Source organism: Strix aluco, chromosome 1 (assembly GCF_031877795.1).
Source record: "Strix aluco isolate bStrAlu1 chromosome 1, bStrAlu1.hap1, whole genome shotgun sequence".
Taxonomy (NCBI): Eukaryota; Metazoa; Chordata; class Aves; order Strigiformes; family Strigidae; genus Strix; species Strix aluco.
Genome location: NC_133931.1, coordinates 127,444,436 through 127,464,500, shown reverse-complemented (window position 1 = coordinate 127,464,500; position 20,065 = coordinate 127,444,436). Strand labels below are relative to the sequence as shown.

At 36.1% G+C, this 20,065-nt stretch overlaps 1 protein-coding gene across 4 annotated transcripts in view; it reads left to right on the top strand.

Moving 5' to 3' along the window:
• Positions 1 to 451: 451 nt before the first annotated feature.
• The window catches only part of LOC141927721 (ATP-dependent translocase ABCB1-like), a 61,544-nt gene continuing 41,930 nt past the window's right edge, over positions 452 to 20,065 (top strand). For 2 of the 4 annotated variants that reach the window (XM_074834973.1, XM_074835013.1), the window contains exons 1-6: positions 452 to 615; positions 15,396 to 15,428; positions 15,856 to 15,977; positions 16,731 to 16,782; positions 18,111 to 18,258; positions 19,583 to 19,646. In XM_074834973.1, the coding sequence (XP_074691074.1) occupies positions 15,880 to 15,977; positions 16,731 to 16,782; positions 18,111 to 18,258; positions 19,583 to 19,646 (362 nt within the window). In that variant the 5' untranslated portion in view covers positions 452 to 615; positions 15,396 to 15,428; positions 15,856 to 15,879. Of the gene's footprint in view, positions 616 to 8,487; positions 8,626 to 15,395; positions 15,429 to 15,855; positions 15,978 to 16,730; positions 16,783 to 18,110; positions 18,259 to 19,582; positions 19,647 to 20,065 lie in introns of all 4 variants that reach the window. The other 2 variants (XM_074834981.1, XM_074834988.1) reach the window with 2 other exon arrangements.

Here is a 20,065-nt window from a genome sequence, read left to right as displayed (position 1 = left end):
AGTAATCGCCCCTCAATTTCCTCATTTCCATGTTGTAAAGTGGCTAGGTCTTTGATACCTTTCTTTATATGTTTTTCTTTGTTTTGATTTCAAAAATGGGTATTTCTTCAAATTTGAAGCCTACTGGGCCACCACAACCTTGACAAGGGCATCTGCTTGGCTATTCCTGCACTGCTGCTTTTGTATTTTTCCTTTTGGTGTGCTTTTACATTACCTGCATATTTTTTTCCATTCTGCTTTTTTTAAACTACATTCAGGATTTCCTTTCCATGACTGATAGGCTACCAGATTTCCATTCTGTGTTTGTAGGTTATCTTTATTGCACATTGGTAGCCAAATAGTTAAAGCTCGATATATCCGGTCTGAAACTATGTGCAAAGCGAGATCATTTCCTTCAGGTTCCTCTTTTAACATTGTTAGCAGAGCTTGTATCTCTGCTGCTTGTGTAGAGTGAAGGCAGGCAGCTCTTTTTATTTTTCACAGGGGCTGCAGCATCTTTAATTGAGGATTTTCCAACCTTTTGGTAAAAACTGGACCCATCTGTGAACCACACTGAACATCCTGTGGCACAAAGTCAGCAACGGAGCTTTTATCTGGTGAGAGACACGTAAACAGGTAAATGATACTTATGTTCAGTCATATAGAGCTGGTGATAAAACCTTGTTGTCTTCTACAGAAAGCTCTTTGTTTATAAAAGCCAATGTCCATCCAGCTAACCTAGGGTCTGATACACACCCACTTTGTACTTTTCCACCGATTATGTACTTTAGTGGAGTATGTGTGATATGCACTACTGCAAAACAGCCTCTAGTGATGTATTCCCAAAGCTTGTTGCCTATGCCAATGCTAAACCTGTTTTTTGACATGGAATAGAGTTCTTTCCCACTGATCTTAAAACTCTCAAAGCAAAGGCTGTAACTTGCATCTTATTTCTGTGTTCTTGAAATAGCACAGTCCCAAGGTCTAGATCAGTAGTGGCTAGCTGAACATGAAACAGCTTACAAGAATCTGGGCATCTGATGGCCAGGGTTTGAGTTAGTGGAGTTTTGCTTCTTTCTGTTCTTTCCATTCTTGTTTGCGAGATTTCTTCATTAATTTGATTAGTGATTTACTGTTTTCTGCAAGTGTAAGGATATTCTCACAAAACTGTAAACAATTCCAAAAGTGAATCTAATGCAATTATTACTGTGGAGGTATGGACTCTCATAGTCAGTTCTACCCTTTGGTGATCCCAGCATCACCCTCCCTTCCCAAACTAAAATATTTCTGAATATTTCACTTCAGATTGTACCAACTGAGTTTTGTCATGATTAGCTTTAAAGCCTGTGTTTTGAGTAATGCTGATTACTTCTTAGGTATATTTGTAGACTTTCAATTCAGTTTTTCCATGTACCAACACATCATTCATGTATGACATATTTTGATGGTAATTTCATCCACATTTGATATGTTTGATCTGAAAGTCTTGAGGTACATGGATAAAACAATAGTGCTTCCCCTCATAGGTAAATGCTTGTTTTTAGCAGCTTTGTTCTGCTGGTTTAATTGCAAAGAAAGCATTGGCTAAGTCAATAACAAAAAATCAGTGAGATATTCTGCTTAGTGCTAGAAGAATTTAGGCATGTTTCCACCACAAACAACCTGAGAAATGGCTACCTTATTAGAGAATCAAAAATCCATTTTTAGGCTTTTTTCTTTGCTTTTAACCCTAGACAAAATGGGATGTTAAAATTACAGGTTTCTGTACTAGGACCTCGCTTTCCAGTAAACTTGTTGATGGTGGGTTGGAGTCCTTCCTCTGCTTCTTGTGGGTGTTGATATTGTTTTTTGGGAAGGAGGATCTGGACCTTAAATTAATACACAACTTCTATTTTTCCACATTTTAACTTACAGACACAAAAAACTCGAGGAAATTCTGTTACCCAAATATCCACTGTTTTTACTTCCTCCGGATTCTTAATAACAAAGCATCAATGACTTGCAGGAATCGCTCCACCCTTACCTCCCACTGGTCAGTCCCAATACCAAAAACATCCGTAGCAAAATCTGCAGTTAATCCATTTTGTTACAGCAAGGCTGTGCCAACAATTCCCTGCTGTTTATAAGAGGGATCCTCCCACTTCTATATTCAGAAGGAACTCTTGAACTTGGCAAATATTAAACTGCAGGCAGAGATCTTAATACAGGTGCCTGAACGTCCTTTCATGCATATAATACAAGTTTTATCATTTTTCCACTGTCTTGAGTTCCAGCTGGTACAAACATTCATTGAAGAGTGTTTATTGACACTATGGTATCAATTAACATCATGGCACTAGTGGTCATTAATGTTCTTTCCCTGACCACCCAGTACTAATATTGTTACTGGCCATTTGCTTTGGTTATATTGTAACTTTAGCACTAGACCAGGGGCAGGTAGACAGCAGAGTGTCCCTAGTCTTTGTTATTGAGAGGAAGAGATGATGCCTGAGGGCCTCATTGAGAGGGACCTATTATGTTCTGTAGTTTTCATACCTCCTCATCATCTTTTTTCATTAGCTTAACAAAACAAGCCAGAATGGAATTTATGGTTTCCATCCCATTTTCTCATATCTTTGCCTCTTTTTCTCAAATTTTACCATGTTGCTTTCCTGCGGTCCCCTTGGTGTTCCCTAAAGGAAGTTTTTATCATGTTCTGCAAGGGTCTTTTGCAGTTACCGTTACCACCTCTTTTTATGCCAAGAGCTAAACCCACACTGAGGACTGCTTTCCCTTTTCTGATCCTTTTGATCTTTATTTTTAAATGGAGGCTGAAATTTCTGAAAATTACAGTATGTGCAGACCTTTTGTCAGGTCCACAGGACTGAGATTTCCTTGCATTCCTTCTTACCTTCATTACCTTGCCCATTTGCTGAAGATGAATTTGCAGCTCCTTCCGTTGTATTTCTGCTTGATTCACAGGTCCCAGATTTACTCTTACTGACTTAACCCTTGTACCACTGCTACTTTAAAGGCACTATGGTTCTATTAACTCAAACAGATACTTCCCCAGATGCCAATCACAACAATTTTTCCAGGATTCATACAATTTTACATTCTCATAGCGTTCTTCTAGGTGGAATAGCTGCTACACAAATCTTTCAGTGCTCAGCTAACTGTTCTGAGACATCCACCTACTAAATTTCTTACAGGAGATTCTTCCTGCAGTGTAGCTGATAATCGTACTCCACTGTGAAGCAGTGTTTTTAAGGGCTGTGCAATCTTTACTAGTTAAGGAAAGCTAATTCTTAAGGCCTGAATTCAGCGGCCTTGAGGTTTAAGCAATTACTCTTGCTTGCTCTGCAGCTAGGTAGTTGCTACTGTTATAATCTCCCAAGTTTTAAGAGCAACGTGACCAAGCATCACTGAATTCTGTTTCTACCACCGTTTTGTTGTAACTGCATAACTGAGTCATAAAAACCTGTTTTGTTCTCACATTAACATGAAGTTTCAGTATAGTTGTGGACTGAGTTTCCCATATATCCCTGTTTTATTTTGGATAGAGAAATGTTAACTATATGCATTATGTATAGTTGACAGTTGTGTCCTGGGTGACTGCTATTGAAGTAAAAGGGCTCTCTGAGTGTGCAGAAATCCATCTGTACAGTATAGCTTATAGGAACTGTCTTCAAGATAGTAAACTCATTGCAAAAACTATAAGGTAAACCTAGGAATCAGAAACTGAGAACCTACTCTTAAACACCATTAGACTAGTAGTATATACCCAGATCAAGAGAGAGACAAAAGTCTGACTGTTTTTATTATCACAACAGAGGGTTTTGGTAACGTTTGCCATTATTTCTACTCATATTTTGCTGGTATAGAAGATATATATACATATTTCTTCTTTCTGTTGTTCATCCCTCTCTTTTTCCAGATATTCATATAAATATATGTGAAGAAGAAAGGGGATTTTTGTAGGCGAGCAATGTCGTTATTGCTTTCCTCTATTTTGTATCATGGTTTAACACTAATGTATGAGTCATCTGATATGGCATGACAATCAAGTCCTTATCTGTATCCATGTGATCTGTTGGGAGAGGATCAGTTTACTCAGTTTACCATTATTAGACTAGCCACTACTATTAGTATTGTGCTAGCATAAAAGATGTTTTGACCACTACTGTGAAGTGACCCACCATACCAGTATTCCAAAAGAGTATTTGTCACAGATATATTTTTAACAAGATGAAGTACCACATTTCAAATAATTTTTGTTCATGTAAACATACAATTTCACATACACATTGGATTTGGACTATCCAATTGGTGTGTGAGAAATTCTTCCTGATTCTGTCACATACAGTAATAGGCATCTTTCTTTGCTAATGGACCTCTTAGTGAACTGATTGCCAGCCATGCATGATCACTGCAGAAATCATCTATCTGCAGGATGTGGGACAACCTAACAATATATCTTTCCCCATACACCATGGAAGACGCTATAATGTCTTCTTCAAATGGCCCATGACATGGAATCACTACTGGATCATTTCATTTAGTAGTTAGATAAAAGGCTTTTTTTGCATGCCACCAAGTCGCATACATACTCAGCAGGGGTAGTTTAAAACACATCCCTTTTCTAAATTCAGTTCTGTTTCATAGTATTGACTGTACAAGAAACCCCAGAGGATGCTCCCATTAAGGAATCCCTGTAGTATTTAATAAGCATACCTTGCCCACGAAGGGAACGTGTGGGTCCCTAGGATGTGAGCCTTAGGATCTCTAATTTCTACTGGAACAACATTCCTAGTGTGCCAGGTGTGTGTGACACTGACTACAAATGATATAGGCCTTTGCTTACAGTAGCAGGTATCTCAGTTTCACTAAGTGCTCAAATGAGCTGATGAGAGTTGCTTCTTTGAACATTGTTCCATACTAACAAAATCACTTGCTCTCAGTGAGTAGTGACATGGAAAACAGGGCTGCTCTGAACACTTTATTCAGTCAGGATAAGCTGTTAATCATTCATTATTTGTTGCTGACTATAAAAAGAAATCAAGGGTCATGTGTCGTTGTGTGCAAGCAAAATGTAAACTGATGAGAGATTGCGTCAGAGAGGAGGAAGTCTAGAGTGCAAAGGGTGAGGAAATTGGAGTATGAGCGGCAATCACTGTGTTCCTTCAATTATCTCTGATCATGTTGGAACACTGTCCTAAGCCTTGTGGTTCAAGGGTGCCTGTGAACATCAACTTTTTGTGGAGCCACCCCCTAGTCCTTCTAGCTCTGACCTACAGCCTTCATCTCCCATTCTGTCTGGGAAGTAGACAAGAAATCACATTGTGATTTCACAGTCCACTCAGGGAAGGGGAGGAAGCATTGGGGAAGACCTCTGAAGCTTGCTGATTAGTTAAATGCTTTGTATTGGTTCTTTCTGCTGTTTATTGGGCAGGAAGGTCTCTGTTTACTAATATTACTCTATGAGTTTGGCCATGCTTAGCACTTCTTAAATTTCATTGATCATGTTGCTGTTTAATATAGTATGTCACTTTTATATAAAGTTTATGCTTAGAAATGAGTAAGAAATAAGTAAGAAAGAAGATGAAATTTGGATTTGCAAGGCAGACGTCTAATAAATTCAAGTTTCAATGGGAAATGTATGGGAAAAGGTAGTTTTGCTCGTGATATGGATAATATTTGGGAGTAGAGCAAGAAACCTTATTGGAATCATAATTTATTTTAATGATCTTATGATGTGCCAGCTTGTCACTGGTGTGAGTTTTGACTGAAAAGAAAGAACAGAGAAAAATGGCATTTTTAATAGGTGAGAAATTAGAATACTGGTATAAGTTTAAGTAAAAAAAAAAAATTATTGTAGTATAGAAATTAATTAAATTAAATCAAGTACTATAATAGACTAGATATTAGGAAGCATTTCTTTACAGAACAGGTTGTTGGGCGTTGGAATGGGCTGCCCAGGGCAGTGGTGGAGTCCCCATCCCTGGAGGTGTTTAAGAGTCGGGTCAACATAGCGCTTAGGGACATGGTGTAGTTGGGAACTGTCAGTGCTAGGTTAATGGTTGGACTAGATGATCTTCAAGGTCCTTTCCAACCTAGATGATTCTGTGATTCTGTGTAATACTGTGCCCTATGGTGGCTGCTTAATAAATATACAAAGTAGTTGCTGTGAAGATAAGACAATTAAATGTTTTTTAGGAGTCTTTCTAGGGCTGGCACTCATTCAAATTTTTACATAGCAGAATTGTCAATGAGATAGAATGTTTTGCTGACTTGGGAAGACAACTTTTCTATCCTTTGAAAAGCATGAAATGCATAGGATAAAGCAGATCAGCTATCAAAAGCTGACATGTAAATGGTATGCAGCTGTTTGGCCAATGATGAGACAACTTGTATTGTGCTCACTAGTGACTTGAGAGCCTGTGTCTTGTAAAAGAGTTGATCTGTTTGGTAGTGTGAGAGTAGTTTTATCATAATTCTTGCAGACTAGAGACCAGAATAAGTTATGAGTCTTGGGCATTTCTGGGTCCCTGTGAAGAAAACTTTTTTCTGTATCAAATATAAGCCACGCTCCGTCTTTTTTTTTTTTTTTTTCTAAAAGAAATAAAACAAATTATTCTAACAGAGGGAAAATTCCTTTATTCCAAAGAAATATTAGCTATTGTATATTTATCAGTAGTGGATTAACACTTGGTAAAAACATATTTTGTACCCAGGATCTGGAAGAAGAAAATTGAAATGATACCTGTTAAACAACCAGTCCACAGGGAGATTAACAGTTGTAGTGAGTAAGCTTAGATAGATGTATCTTGCTTGGGATCAATGTAAATGTGCTTGCTTCTTCCTGACCTCTTTTCCCATCCTCTCTGTAACCAGCTTCAGCTGTTGACAGCCCTCAGACTAAAAATGGCTTAGAACTGCAAGCAAACCAGGAGCTTGTACCTGGAAGTGTCGGGAAAGATAAGGAGTGCTGATTAGCCATTGGTTAGGACTGTAGGAAATGAAATTGTGACAATTAATGAACCCTTATGGAAAGAGGGAAATTGGGAGTTAAGAGAAGATACAGATAAATTAAAAAGACAGTAGAGCATCTAGTCTTGGTCAATAGAATGACTACAGGTAATTGTAATCCTTTTCAGTAACTGTAGTCATAACGTAGCTGGCCACAACATACAGAAATCTTTAGAACTATTTCTTGCAAAACGATCACATTCAGGCACATCTTGATATCATAACTGGAATCTTCCTGGTGGATCTACCTGGATTGTTGTCAGGGATACATTGGCATTGCGCAATGTAAGCAGACAGAGCTGTTGCATGTGGAAGTATGTTTCTGGAAGCAGAAGTGGTTGGTAAGAGGAAACATTACCCCTAGTGTCTATGGGTATGGCTATTTAAAAGGTTTGGAGTTTGTGAACAAGTGTGTCTGCACTGAATACAATTGCCTGTAGAACCACATTTACCTTACAGCATACAATCATTTGTTTTACAGCAAACGTCAAAAAGGAACAAAGCAATTTGACTCTGGTCAAAGACTAACATGCAGAACATGGTCATAGTATCGTAATTAATTTCTTATGAGATGAACTGAATGAAGTGATTATTTCTAGTCATTTCACTACAGTAACAAAATTCAACATACAAGATTAAGTAAAATAAGTGAGTATACTTCCATACTGCTATGGCACAAGAAAGTCAAAGGTGTAGAAATTAGAAATACTTGCTATTTTTGAAATAAACCCCAGTTTGGCAATACTTTCCTCAAAAAAAAAAAAAAAAAAAAAAAAAGCTGTGAAATAGTTTGAGTCCAGAGGATAGCAATGGCAAAGATCAATAGCACCAACTCTATCGAGAAGGGTTATAGGAACTGTTGTTTTTTTTTTTTGTCTAGAGAGACAGACAACACTTCTGAAAGCAGCATTAAAATTTCAAAAGTACTGTGAAGTGGAATGGAAGAAGTTGTTCTTCATATTTACTGTGGATAAGAAAGGAGTAACAGGTCTAACCTGTCTCAAAGGCAATTCCAGTTAGACATCAGAAAAACTTCCTAACAGTTCAGAGGGTTTAAAAGTCTCCATCTTTGTTTTTGGAAACTACCAATAAAGTGACAGAACTCAAACATCTGTCAAGAACATCAGATGGTATAGTTGATCTGACCTGGAGGAAGGCGAATGGACAGGATAACATTCTGAGGTCTCTTCCACTCCTCATTTTTGTGATTTGTAAGGCATATGGTGAGCTGTAACTGTACAATGGTGAAATAAACAAAACTTTGGAATTCAGTTTTAACAGGCAGAAGCTGAACAGCATAATTTTTTGTGTAATCTAGACATTTCACAAATTGTATGGAATAGAATGCTAGTATTTATAAAATACAATTTAAAATACTATTGTAGAATGGAATAAGTCAAGATGAATAGCTTTGATTTCTGTATAGGATATAATATTAATAGTGTTATATATTTAATATTTAATGACTTGAGTTTGTAAGCTCCTTTCCCTTTTCCTCAGGAGTTCAGCTGTCTGTGATCCAAGACACAGCTGCATAACCCTCTCTCAGAGTTGTGAGGAAATTACGAAGTTCTGAACAAGAACTGCAAAAAAGTTGTTAAGTAGACTTCTGCAAGAGAGATAAAATTGCAGACAGAGGTAAGACTCTTGAGATGGAGCTAGGCCACAGTTCAAGGATTCAAAAGGAAAAATGTCATCATAAAAAGGAATAAAATCCTAAGGGAAAAGCAGGGATTTGGAAGATGGCAATTCAGTCACACTGAGGATCCATTTCAGGGGCAGTAGAAACCAGCCCTACCCCACCTCACTGAGAACTTCCTGGCCAGCAACGACTTTTTCTTATCCAGGGCACTGAGCATACTAACACTCAGTTTAGTATTTCTTTAATTCAAATTATCTTTTGTGTGTAGTAACTAATCAGTAACTGCTGAATACTTTTAAGTTTGTATATTCAGCTTACAAAGGCTCTTTGTGCATGGCAAAAGGCGTCCAAACAAAGTGATGCAGTGAGGGAAGGTAAAAGTTCATTCAAGTTCCTTGATTACTTGTACTGTTACAATGTTACCTGGCATATCATTGGCTAGAAAAATTATCAAGAAAAAAAAAATTGGATGTGTCTGTAATAATATATACTTTATTCAACTTCAGTAGGGAAAAATGTTTTCCACCTGTACAAAAAGTCACTTTTATTATTGTTTTTCCATAATTTCTCATATAGCATATTAAGTACAGTAAACTGTTGTACCGGGTCTGGCTGAGCCAGAATTGGTTTTCCCCTATAGCAGCCCTCACGGTGCTGTGTTTTATGTTGGGAGCTGGCAGGGTGTTGATAGCACACTGGAGTTGTGGCTACTGCTGAGTAGTGCTTACACAGCACCAAGGCTCTTTCCGACATTTTACCCCCACACAGTGGGACAGGGTGGGCAAGATCTTGGGAGGGGACACAACCAGGACAGCTGACCCGAACTGACCAAAGGGATATTCCATACTATATGACGTCTGCTCAGTATAAAGCTGGGAGAAAGGAGGAAGGGGGTGAGGTCACCCTTGGTCCTCTGAGGCAACCACTACGTGTATTGGAGCCCTGCTTCCTGAGAAGGCCCGACATCACCTGTTGATGGGAAGTAGAGAATAAATCTGTTTTCTTTTTTTGCTTCCACGCGCGGACCTTTGCTTCGCTTTGCTTATATTAAAACTGCTTTTATTTTACCCACAAGGGTTGGTTATTTTCTTTCCCCTCTTTGCCCTGTTGAGAAAAAAGGGGAAGGGGGGGAAAGTGATAGAGCGACTTGGTGGGTACCTGGCATTTAGCCAAGGTCAAACCACCACAACTGTGAAATAAAGTTCTGAACACTTTTAAATCCCTAATGTTCTATACTATATTTCTTTGAATGAATATATCTTGTTTTTCGAGATTCAACAGACGTCTGGCTTTCTAGGTATGCTGAGGTTGAAAACATCTGCTCATGCTCTAGAAGGATGGAACTTTTTAATCCTGCTTTAAATAGTTTAAGAAATCTTACTAAATCTAAGACAAATGTAAATACCACTTCAATTAAATACATTTTTCTATTTTAACTGTGGTAAGAATCTCATTTTAAATGCAGCTATATTGCAAGCAATGATTATGAAAAATATTATCTCCTCACACATTAATGCATCATCGAGTTATATTTAATAACTTCAGTGATAAATAAACACCAAGAAAGTTGTTTTCCATATGTAAGAAATATCTCTCAAAGTGAGCTGTAGGTTTGTCTGGATTTTCTGTTGTTGGTTAAGTACAAGCCAAAAAAATGTGAAGCTTTCAAAAAGAAGACTGAGTCTGTAAAGCTGAAAATGGGCACATTACTAATAGGAAGCTAGTGACATAACGTTAGTTTGTAGCAATCCCCCTTACTAGAATAAACAATTAGCTCCAAATCAACAGACAATAAAAGTGAGCTTTGTAATATCATTAAAGCATTAGTTTCAGGGTAGACTTTCTTTTTAAACACAAATAGAAGCTTGATGCTTACAAGACTTAATTTGGCCTCATGCTTAGTCCAGGGCAAATAAGATGTCTAGCAATTTCTATGGGTGGTATCTTGGGGCTGAGCATACAGCATAGTTCAAGGAACACAAAATTGTCATTTTCTGACTGTATGATAATTCTCTTCATATAGGACAATTCTCATTGATAGAACGGTGGCCAAGTTAGCAAAACTCCTGTACAAAGCAGTATTCTTTTCCAGCACTGGTTAACAGGAAAGGGGCTGCTAAAATGGAAGAGGGGTTCCCCAAGTATCATAAATCAGAGTTTGTTCACAGTTGTTCTAACCTGTGCCAGGGCTTAATGTCACTGAGGAATCATTACAAGATTCTTGGGATGCTCTCCACCATTTCACCTACTGGGAGCTTATTGGAAAGTCCAACTCTCCATCTTTAAAGGAGATAAAAGAAAAGCATAGTTTCTGTCCTTTTCTCAGGTTATAATGTATAAAGGCTTGGAAGTATTTGCTTCAGTTTCTTGTCTTGTTTGCTGATTCTATTGATAAGCATAAAAAAGGTTAGTTTTTCTTGATATCGTTAAAAACATTTTGAAGTTATCATGCCATCATTTCACAACGTTTTGACTGATGTCAAAGTTAGATTAAAGTTTCTGTGTCAATTGTTTGTTCTGATACCATGTGTCAATTGGTCATCCCCTTTTCTGGCCTGCATCAGATTAAAAAAAATGCATGGAACCAATGTGTGATTTGTAGGATAAGATTCTGTCAACACAAATTCTTTTCTGGAAGCATAACTAGTTGAAACTTCACCACAAGACACGAGCACCCTATTTTTCAAATGCCTTCTTCTGCCATTCCAGAAGCTGACTTATGATCAGTTTGTTCATAAAATATTAAGAAATCTTGACATATAGGAGAGAGTTGGATAAGTAAATTTAGATAAATAAATGCACAGAAACAGTCTGGAATAATTAATAGTGAGTTAACGAAACAGACTGCTCTGTTACCTAACTTAACTGCAGTCTAAAAGTTATGTTATAATGATGCAAAATACAACTCAAACACTTTTGTGAAGAACAGAGCTATCCTGACAATACTGGTGAATAGTCCATAAGAGCAATGACTTAGAGAAGTATTTAAGGTTTGTCATAGTTTACTGTTACAGTACAATATCTCATTGCAGTAGAGTGTCCAAGAGAGATTATTAAAACCATGCATTTATATCAAGTTGGAGAAGGGAATTAATTGTGCCTCAGTCTACATCATTACAATCTCTCCAGAATATTTCAAGGGACCTAACGGTCATGTTTCAAAGATGCAAGTTCTTATGCTCAAAATTCTAAAAACCATATGTGAATATAATCCAGGAGCCATAAAACTATGTCAGGCAAAAGGAAATTGGCTACTGCTTTAATAAAGAGAGAGTTGAGTAAACCTTGTGAATATTTATAAGTATTTTCACATAGAAAAGATATCTGACAATGAAGGTTCTCACAGAAATAATTATATCCAAGGGGTATTGTTCTGTCTTGAACTAAACGATTTCTGTGAAGGGAAATGGAACATAGAAGCAGCTAGCCAATAGGTGCAATGAACTTGTGAGCAGTTGCAATTTTTTGAGTAAAACTAGATGTTTTCCTCATGTATAGGCTTTAATTTAGACAAGACTAACTTTTCTGATCCTATGAGTCACTTTCCAGAATTTTCAACTGACTAAAATCTCTTAGGACATTTACCACATAACTCAATAGAGGTGGCTCTTTGAGCTTCAGTTTGTCATTATCTTCACAGATCCCATTGATCCGCTGTGGGATAGGGCTGAGATGGACTTGTGGCAGAGTTTTGGACAATCCAGGTGCATGAACGTTATTGGCCTTTTTTTTACTTGCTTATACAATAAGCGATTTGAATTGTCCAACAGTTCCCATATCATAGGATAACAAACCGGTTTGGGAATGAATTTTAAATAGTTTATGAGCCTTAAATAAGTCAAAGGACATAGATTGGTCATCTCTGTTTAAATCCATCTTCTGCGGGAAATTTTGTGACTAGTAAGTAGAAGGAGAAAAAGAAAAGTTTTCTTTCTTCTTGGACTTCTGAGTGAACAGGACACTCCACTTTCAAGATTTTCAGAACATCTTTACATTGCATTAAGTCAATGTCTATTTGATACAGACAATGTAGACATATAGAAATTTCATGCTTCAGGGCTTCAGCCTACAGAATTAAAAATAAATCTCCCTTGATGACATCAAAAATTCGTTAAAGCTGGGGGTAAGCTATTGATTTTTGATATTGATTATTGATGGAGCGAGTGCAGAGGAGGGCAACGAATCTGGTGAAGGGCCTGGAGAACAGATCCTATGAAGAGCGATTGAAGGAGCTGGGACTGTTTAGTTTGAGGAGGAGAAGGCTGAGGGGAGACCTCATCACTCTCTACACCTACCTGAAAGGACGTTGTAGAGAGGTTGGTGCTGGTCTCTTCTCACGGGTGATTAGTGACAGAACAAGGGGGAATGGCTTTAAACTGCAACAGGGGAGGTTTAGACTGGACATTAGGAAAACATTTTTCACAGAAAGAGTGGTCAGACAGTGGAATAGGCTGCTCAGGGAGGTGGTGGAGTCACCATCCCTGGATGTGTGTAAGGGTCATTTAGATGAGATGTTGGGGGATGTGGTGTAGGGGAGAACTTTGTAGAGTAGGGCTGATGGTTGGACTCGATGATCCCAAGGGTCTTTTCCAACCTGAATGATTCTATGATTTAGCCAAATAACTGATCTGAGGGAAGACAGTAGTTTTCAAACACTGGGTTTATGAATCCTGATTATATATTTAGGGCAAAACTGGTTGCCAGACTTTGGATGAGAAAATATTTCTCCTCAGATTAGATTAGCACCTACATTGTTTCTGGGTCTTTTCTTCCCTTTTGGGCTGTGAATCAGCTATTACATTAACCTACATGGTTTTTATATACCTAAGTGCAGGTAATGTGCAGTGGTGATGCCTCAGGTTCTTCTGTTGTTGCTCTATGACACAAATTTAATCTCTTCAGACTGAAATTATATATGGTCTAACTCAAATTAACAGTTTTAACATGGGAATATCTGAATGTTTTATAGCAAACTGTGAGGTACAAGCAATCAGAAGAATGATTTAGTGATCTTTTTCTGGCTTCAAATCCTGTGCACCTGTGAAGCTATGTCACTGAAAAGTCAAAGTAGAGAAGCCATAGACAGAATTTTGTAGCTTACTAAGTAGCTGTAAAATACTGTACTTTCCCAATTTTCCCACTTTTTAAATATCAGTTTAGTTGGTTCAGCTACCAGTGCGATAAAACTGGCTGTAAAAGTCTTTTATTTTCTTTGCATTACTGTATATAGGCAATAGAAACTCCAGTAAAAGTTGCTATTCTGATTTATTTTTATTTCAGTTCCTTATCATGATCGTACTGCAATAACATTGAGACATTGCAATGAGGTAACAGAACATTGTGACAGATCTTGTAGTTTCACCCAGTTTCCCTTTAAGGTGAAACAGTTGTAAAAGACCTGTTTATACTGTTTCATTTGTCTAAATTAATTGACTTTTCTCTAGAATCTCTCATTCAGCTTTATTCAGCTACCACTGAAATAGTTGGACCAGTTCATTAAGATCAAGTCCAGCAAAGCACTTAGGCACACAAGTTAAAACCCAGAAGTTTTCCCATAAACTGCTGTGTATAGAAGCCTATGCAAATATCTCAGCATGACTTTTCATGAACAGATAACACTTATATTTAATAATCCTTGATATTTTACTTGACTGACAATGGTAAACTACCCTTTCTAAAGTAATCCTCACTCTGATAAGATTCTTTGTATTCCAAAACATTGTGAAAATACTTTTATCAAAATTTTGAGATTACAGTCATGCATGAAAAAAAGGAACAAAAATTATCTCTTCTGGTTAATTATCAGACTAAGTAAGTTTTATTTGAGTAAAGTGAAGAGAGAGAGAAATTCACATAAATATACTTGTCTTCTAAGATGAGGATTTTTATTTAACTTCTAATAAATTTTTCTTCTGTAAAAGTGTTAAACATATCTAATTTACTATATACATTGAAATAATTTAAGAAGTGCAATTGATTTATTTTAAATGTTTTAAATATTTGCTATTATTTTCATTAAAGTAATGCCTACAGATAATGATAAAAACAATACATTCCACAATAAAATAAATAGTCCATTTCAAACAGTTTAGAATCTGAGCATAGATTCAAAAATCAGAAGGATACTAATTGAGCAGATTTCTACTGACCATAGCTGTTTCCAAACCATTTGTAAACTGAGTCTGAAACTCATCTTGCTGTTCTGCAGTTACTCAAATGAGAAACAATATGCACTATAGTAAAATCCTGTTTTCTTTCAGGCTAGATGGCTCATATATTTGTGAATTAGACTTAGAAGAAGGGAAAAGAAGCAAAAGACTAAAACACTCATGTTATTTGGTTTCATTCTCACTGTGTATTCAAGAATGGATTCATCGTTAAGTGTAACAGTTGCTTGGAGCATTCAGCACCATCTCTAATAAAGTAAAGAGAAATTCCTGGGAGTTTTAAGGGGCATAATTAAGCCAGCAGTAGATAAGAGGAACAACTTCTGCTGGAAGAATAGACTATTCGGGCTTGTTTTCCTGAGTGACAATGAAGTAAGAGTGCGTAAGGACTTTGCTTGCTAAAGATTCCCTTTAGGAAAAGGGAGGGAGAGTCCAAAGTGCATACGCTTTCCTCTCCAAAGTAGGCAAGGCAATGGGACTGGGAAAAAAAACAAGAGAAAGCTATTGATTATCTCTGTTTTACATATGAAGAGCAAAGTCCAATCATGCTGCATGTCCTTAACCATGTTAATCCTGCTGATTTTTGAATAATCTTTCAGAGGACTAGACACAAACCAAGAGCAACCTTCACGGTATGTCAATATTTTTTTTGTATTAAATCAGAGATATTTGTAAAATTCACTGATAACTAAAATCAGGAAAATACTAAATAACTGTGTATTCTTTTAAATAAACATCTACTTTCTCATTTATTTTGTGTATCTGTGCTGAATCGCAGTAAATTTAATGCTTATATTATGCAAATGAAATTAAATGAAGGACCCACTGTTATCAAACAGATACAAATACAAAATGTAGATGTTTGTAAGCAAACTCCAAACATCTGGACTTGTTTCAACATGTTTATACTTGCCCATGACAAGTATTCACTTGCAATGTATGACATCACTATTTATTGATTTTTAAAAATAGCTATATTTTTCTTTCAAACAAATGGTATTGAGGTTACTGTAATTGCCTTAACAGTTGTATATTTCTCAGTCAAATGTTATTTTACAGGGAGTTATCCTAAATAAATTTAAAATGCATTCTGAAGATGAAAAGAAGCAGAAGCGTACTGCAGATGGAAATAATCATGAGATTACTGCATCCAGCCAGGGTCATGAATCTGAAGACAAACAGTAAGTATTCTTAAACATTTTAAACATTATAAGATTACATTATCTTATTTCAGATTTTATTTTATATTTAATTTAATTTTTTTTAAACTTTATTTTGTCAGGAAAGCCTAATAACAGAAGGCTTTGTATCAATTTGAGAGTAGCATTGATTGACACATTTGTTTAGTGCAGAAAGACCTTTTATCTTTTTCTTCTAAGGACTAAGTGTCCACAATATTAACTATAGTTTATTGAAAAACAATTCTAAAATATGACAGAAATTATGTTGGAATGGACATCTTGGATACAGTTATGTCATTAGCTAAAAATTATCTTAAAATTTTTAGTATGGCAGGAATCAATATTTTACATACCTTGAACATTTTATTTATTCCCCATCCTCTCTGTGCAAAAATTTGATTTTATAAGTTATCTTCATCATTCCTGTTTCGAAAGCTATATACTGCTTCAGTTCACAACTTCCCTGATCAGCTAGTAGCACCACCAGCTATTGTTTGTGGTGTTTCACCCTTCAGAGGGGTAAACTGGGAAGAGCTTGACTTAAATTTACAGCAGTGAGGTACTGATGCTATTTAAATACCTGGAGATTAAATAGAAACATCTCAAGAATACCCAATAAATCATATTCATTTTACACACAATTGTTTCCTGTAAAATTATTTCATAATTGTACTTTAATTGAACTTCATTAATAGATTGCATTAGTATTTCTGTGAAATGTCACTTTTTAAATGCACTATCATACCTTTTAAGCAAGGAGAAGAAGAAAGCAGAAAAGGCTAAAGTGGTCAGCCCATTTACACTGGTAAGATTTCTTCTCTCTTTATATGTGCACATACACACACACACACACACACACACATTTCAAAGTGTAAACAAAAAAATGGTTAAAATTATGTTAGTGTACTGCATATATGGTCTTGTCTCTACCAAATACTTTGATGCTACAGAATATTGGCTATAGTATAGCAATCGAGCAGTTCTTTTTGTGGATGCAGTTTTATTAAAGAAGGTGTTTTATTACTGGTATAGATTCTTGGGAGTCTTCCCCTGGTAATCATGCTAAACACAGCCGTACTAGATTGTTGTTTGTGAAAAGCAGGGTCTTCCATGTTCAGGCATTTTTCTGACTTAGGTATATGGGCATCCATATACCTAAGATTATGTGTGGTCTTGTCCTCTAAATTACCTGAGTTGGGTACTAATCACACTAATTAGCCCCATTAATCATTATTCAGTCACTTGATTCAGCAGTAAAAGGCAACTCTATGGCACCGACGAAAAATAAAATTAAAAACTGTGTACTGAAAAGTACTTTAAATTCCAGAAAATTTTAAATTTTCTGTATATTTTTAAAAAGGAAATCTGTTAATATTTAAACAGAATAAATCCTAGGTCCTCTTTTAGTAACACTGAAATGTTTTATATTTTGTAGGTTTAGTGTGCATAATGCGCAGGAATGATATGGTAAATAACAGAAATAAAACTATAGCCTATGATGCTGGCCGATGCCAAATTTCTCTGCTTTGCTATACCAGCTAACACTTGTACAACTACATCATACCACTATAATTTACAATAGTAAACTTAGTATTTTACAGTACAGAATAAAGATAATGATTTTGTAACAGATGAGCTCAAACTTTATAAAGTTCAATGGCAAGAGGTATTTAGGATTTCAATATGTTTTGATAATGTCTACAGTGCATTAGGAACAGTTTTTCTGACTGCATAATAATGCATTCACAGTAAAAGTAATTATTGCCTTCATTATCACAATGCCATTAACATTTCTTATAATTTGAACTTTAAATGTCAAGCTTAAAAAGGGCAAATTTCTTATGCCTTGTTTTCATATGGCCTTTCTCACCCAGGTGCAGATATTGATGCATTAAAATAGTACACTTCTCTGGTTGTGAGAGTTTATAGTATAAAAGTGCGTATATTACAAGGATTTATTCCTGTACATTTAAATTGTTTTGTAATCTTAATTTCTAATGAGATAAAGTTGTAGTTTTGTGACATTAGGTGTATAATTGATAGCTTTTTCTTCACTTTCTTTACTTTGTAGACATAACATTATGTTAACATTCTAATACCACAGTTAGAATTAATTTCTCTTCTCACTCACAGTTTCGATACTCCAGTTGGTCAGATAAATTACTAATGATACTAGGCACTCTCCTGGCAATAGCCCATGGAAGCAGTCTCCCTATTGCGATGGTAATTTTTGGTGATATGACTGATAGCTTTGTTACTTCTGGAGACTCAAATTTTACAGGTAAGAATATATCTGCTATGAAGAGAACAATGGCTCCTATTTTGAAAAGAGCCAGGGAGATTCAAGCATCCTGACAAGAGATACTGATGTCAGAAGCCCCAGCTTGCTACTGTAGTATGATGCAAATTAGTAACTCTCATGTTTATTGTAATAGAGATACACTAGGAATTTTTTTCGCTCCTAATCTTAGTTTCTGCATTAGCAGATTTTTTTTTTTTTCAAATTATCCACTACAGTGCGCATTCAACAAATCATGTTTAAGTGTGGCTGTGCTAAATAGAAAGAGGCTGGTTTTCCATCTCCTCAGCCTGAGTTCCTGTTGATTGCCTTGCATCAAATCTGGCAATTATAGTTCAGAAGGTGAATCAGATGAGTAAGTAGATCCAACAGAAAATTTGCTACCAAAAATAAAAGTACTAATTTTCTCTTGGATCAATTTGTTGAGCAGCCTCATTTGCTGGCTCAGAAGTACAAAATCAAACACAAAGTAGGGCAGGCATGCACTGCTGGATACAAGAGGGAGGTCTGATACTGTCCCTTTGATATCAACTCACAGTTAGAGTAGATTACATTGTCCTCTGAACTCACACATTAGATGTTAAACTTGTGAACAGGTTTGTTCCTGAAATATTATCTAATAAAATTTTATTAAACATTTTAAAGAAAGTCTATACAGAAAAAATAAAGGATGTGACTATTATCTGTCCTGCATCCATTTTTGCTCTTATTACGCTGCTGTAAGACAGAAACATGGGCATAGTGCCTTTATCAGAACAAGTAATTTATGGTTTACTCCTCAAGTACAATAAATTGATCAGATTTTTATGGTGCAAATGCAAAATGCTGCATCTATAGTCTTCTCAAAATATTTGTCACTAAGTTCTCCTTGGGGCAGTCAAATTTTATGACCAACACCAACATTGTAGTCAATGTTTTTGTAATGGATTAAGCTATTTACAGTTACTGATTTGATGTCAATGTCTAGGCCTGTATTTTAAATGGGTTTTGGCATTATACAAATGCCCTATGTTTTCAAAAAAGAAAAAAAGAAACTGAACATTTAATGAATGCTCAGAAAGACCTTTTAATCTCAAGTTACACTGATGTAGTTCTGTAATCAGTGGAGTTATGACTAACCTTATATTAGTATAATCATTGTTTTTGAATAGGTAGAAGACTGAAATTGTTATATCCTCCTTTCATTAAAATCAACTTGATTCAAAAGGAGATGTAGCAATTCAAAATTTGCTGAACATCATGCAGGAAAACAAAATTGTTAAAACTTGCTCTATTAAGACTATTTACTCTTTTCTTCCTTTCTAAGGAAACATGCCTTCAGTGAATTCTTCTTTAGAGATTCTTGGCAAGCTGGAAGAAGATATGACAAGGTAATTAGAAATTGGTATTTCCTCTTCTTTTTTAAATGTAGGCACACATTTCTAGTCAAGCCATTCTTCTTTCACAGATGTTTTGCATTTTTTAAAAAAGTAAAAGCAATGGTTGATTGAATAATGTATGTAACTAAAGATTTGAACATGAGATCATTGGAGGCACTGGGAGGATTCTTGAACAGCCACAGCCATCCCCAACAATTTACCTGTAATCTCTTGCTCTCACCCATCCCACTCACTTTTCAGGGGTGCTCTGTGTCCCAATGCCTCTACATTTCCTTCCTTCATCCTTCTCTTCCTCTGGATTTATAAACAGTAATTGTTATGCTAAAAAATTATATTAATTATCATCCATCAATTCCTTGAGCTATGGTGATTCACTGATAAAAAGCAGAATTAAAATTGTCAGATAGTAC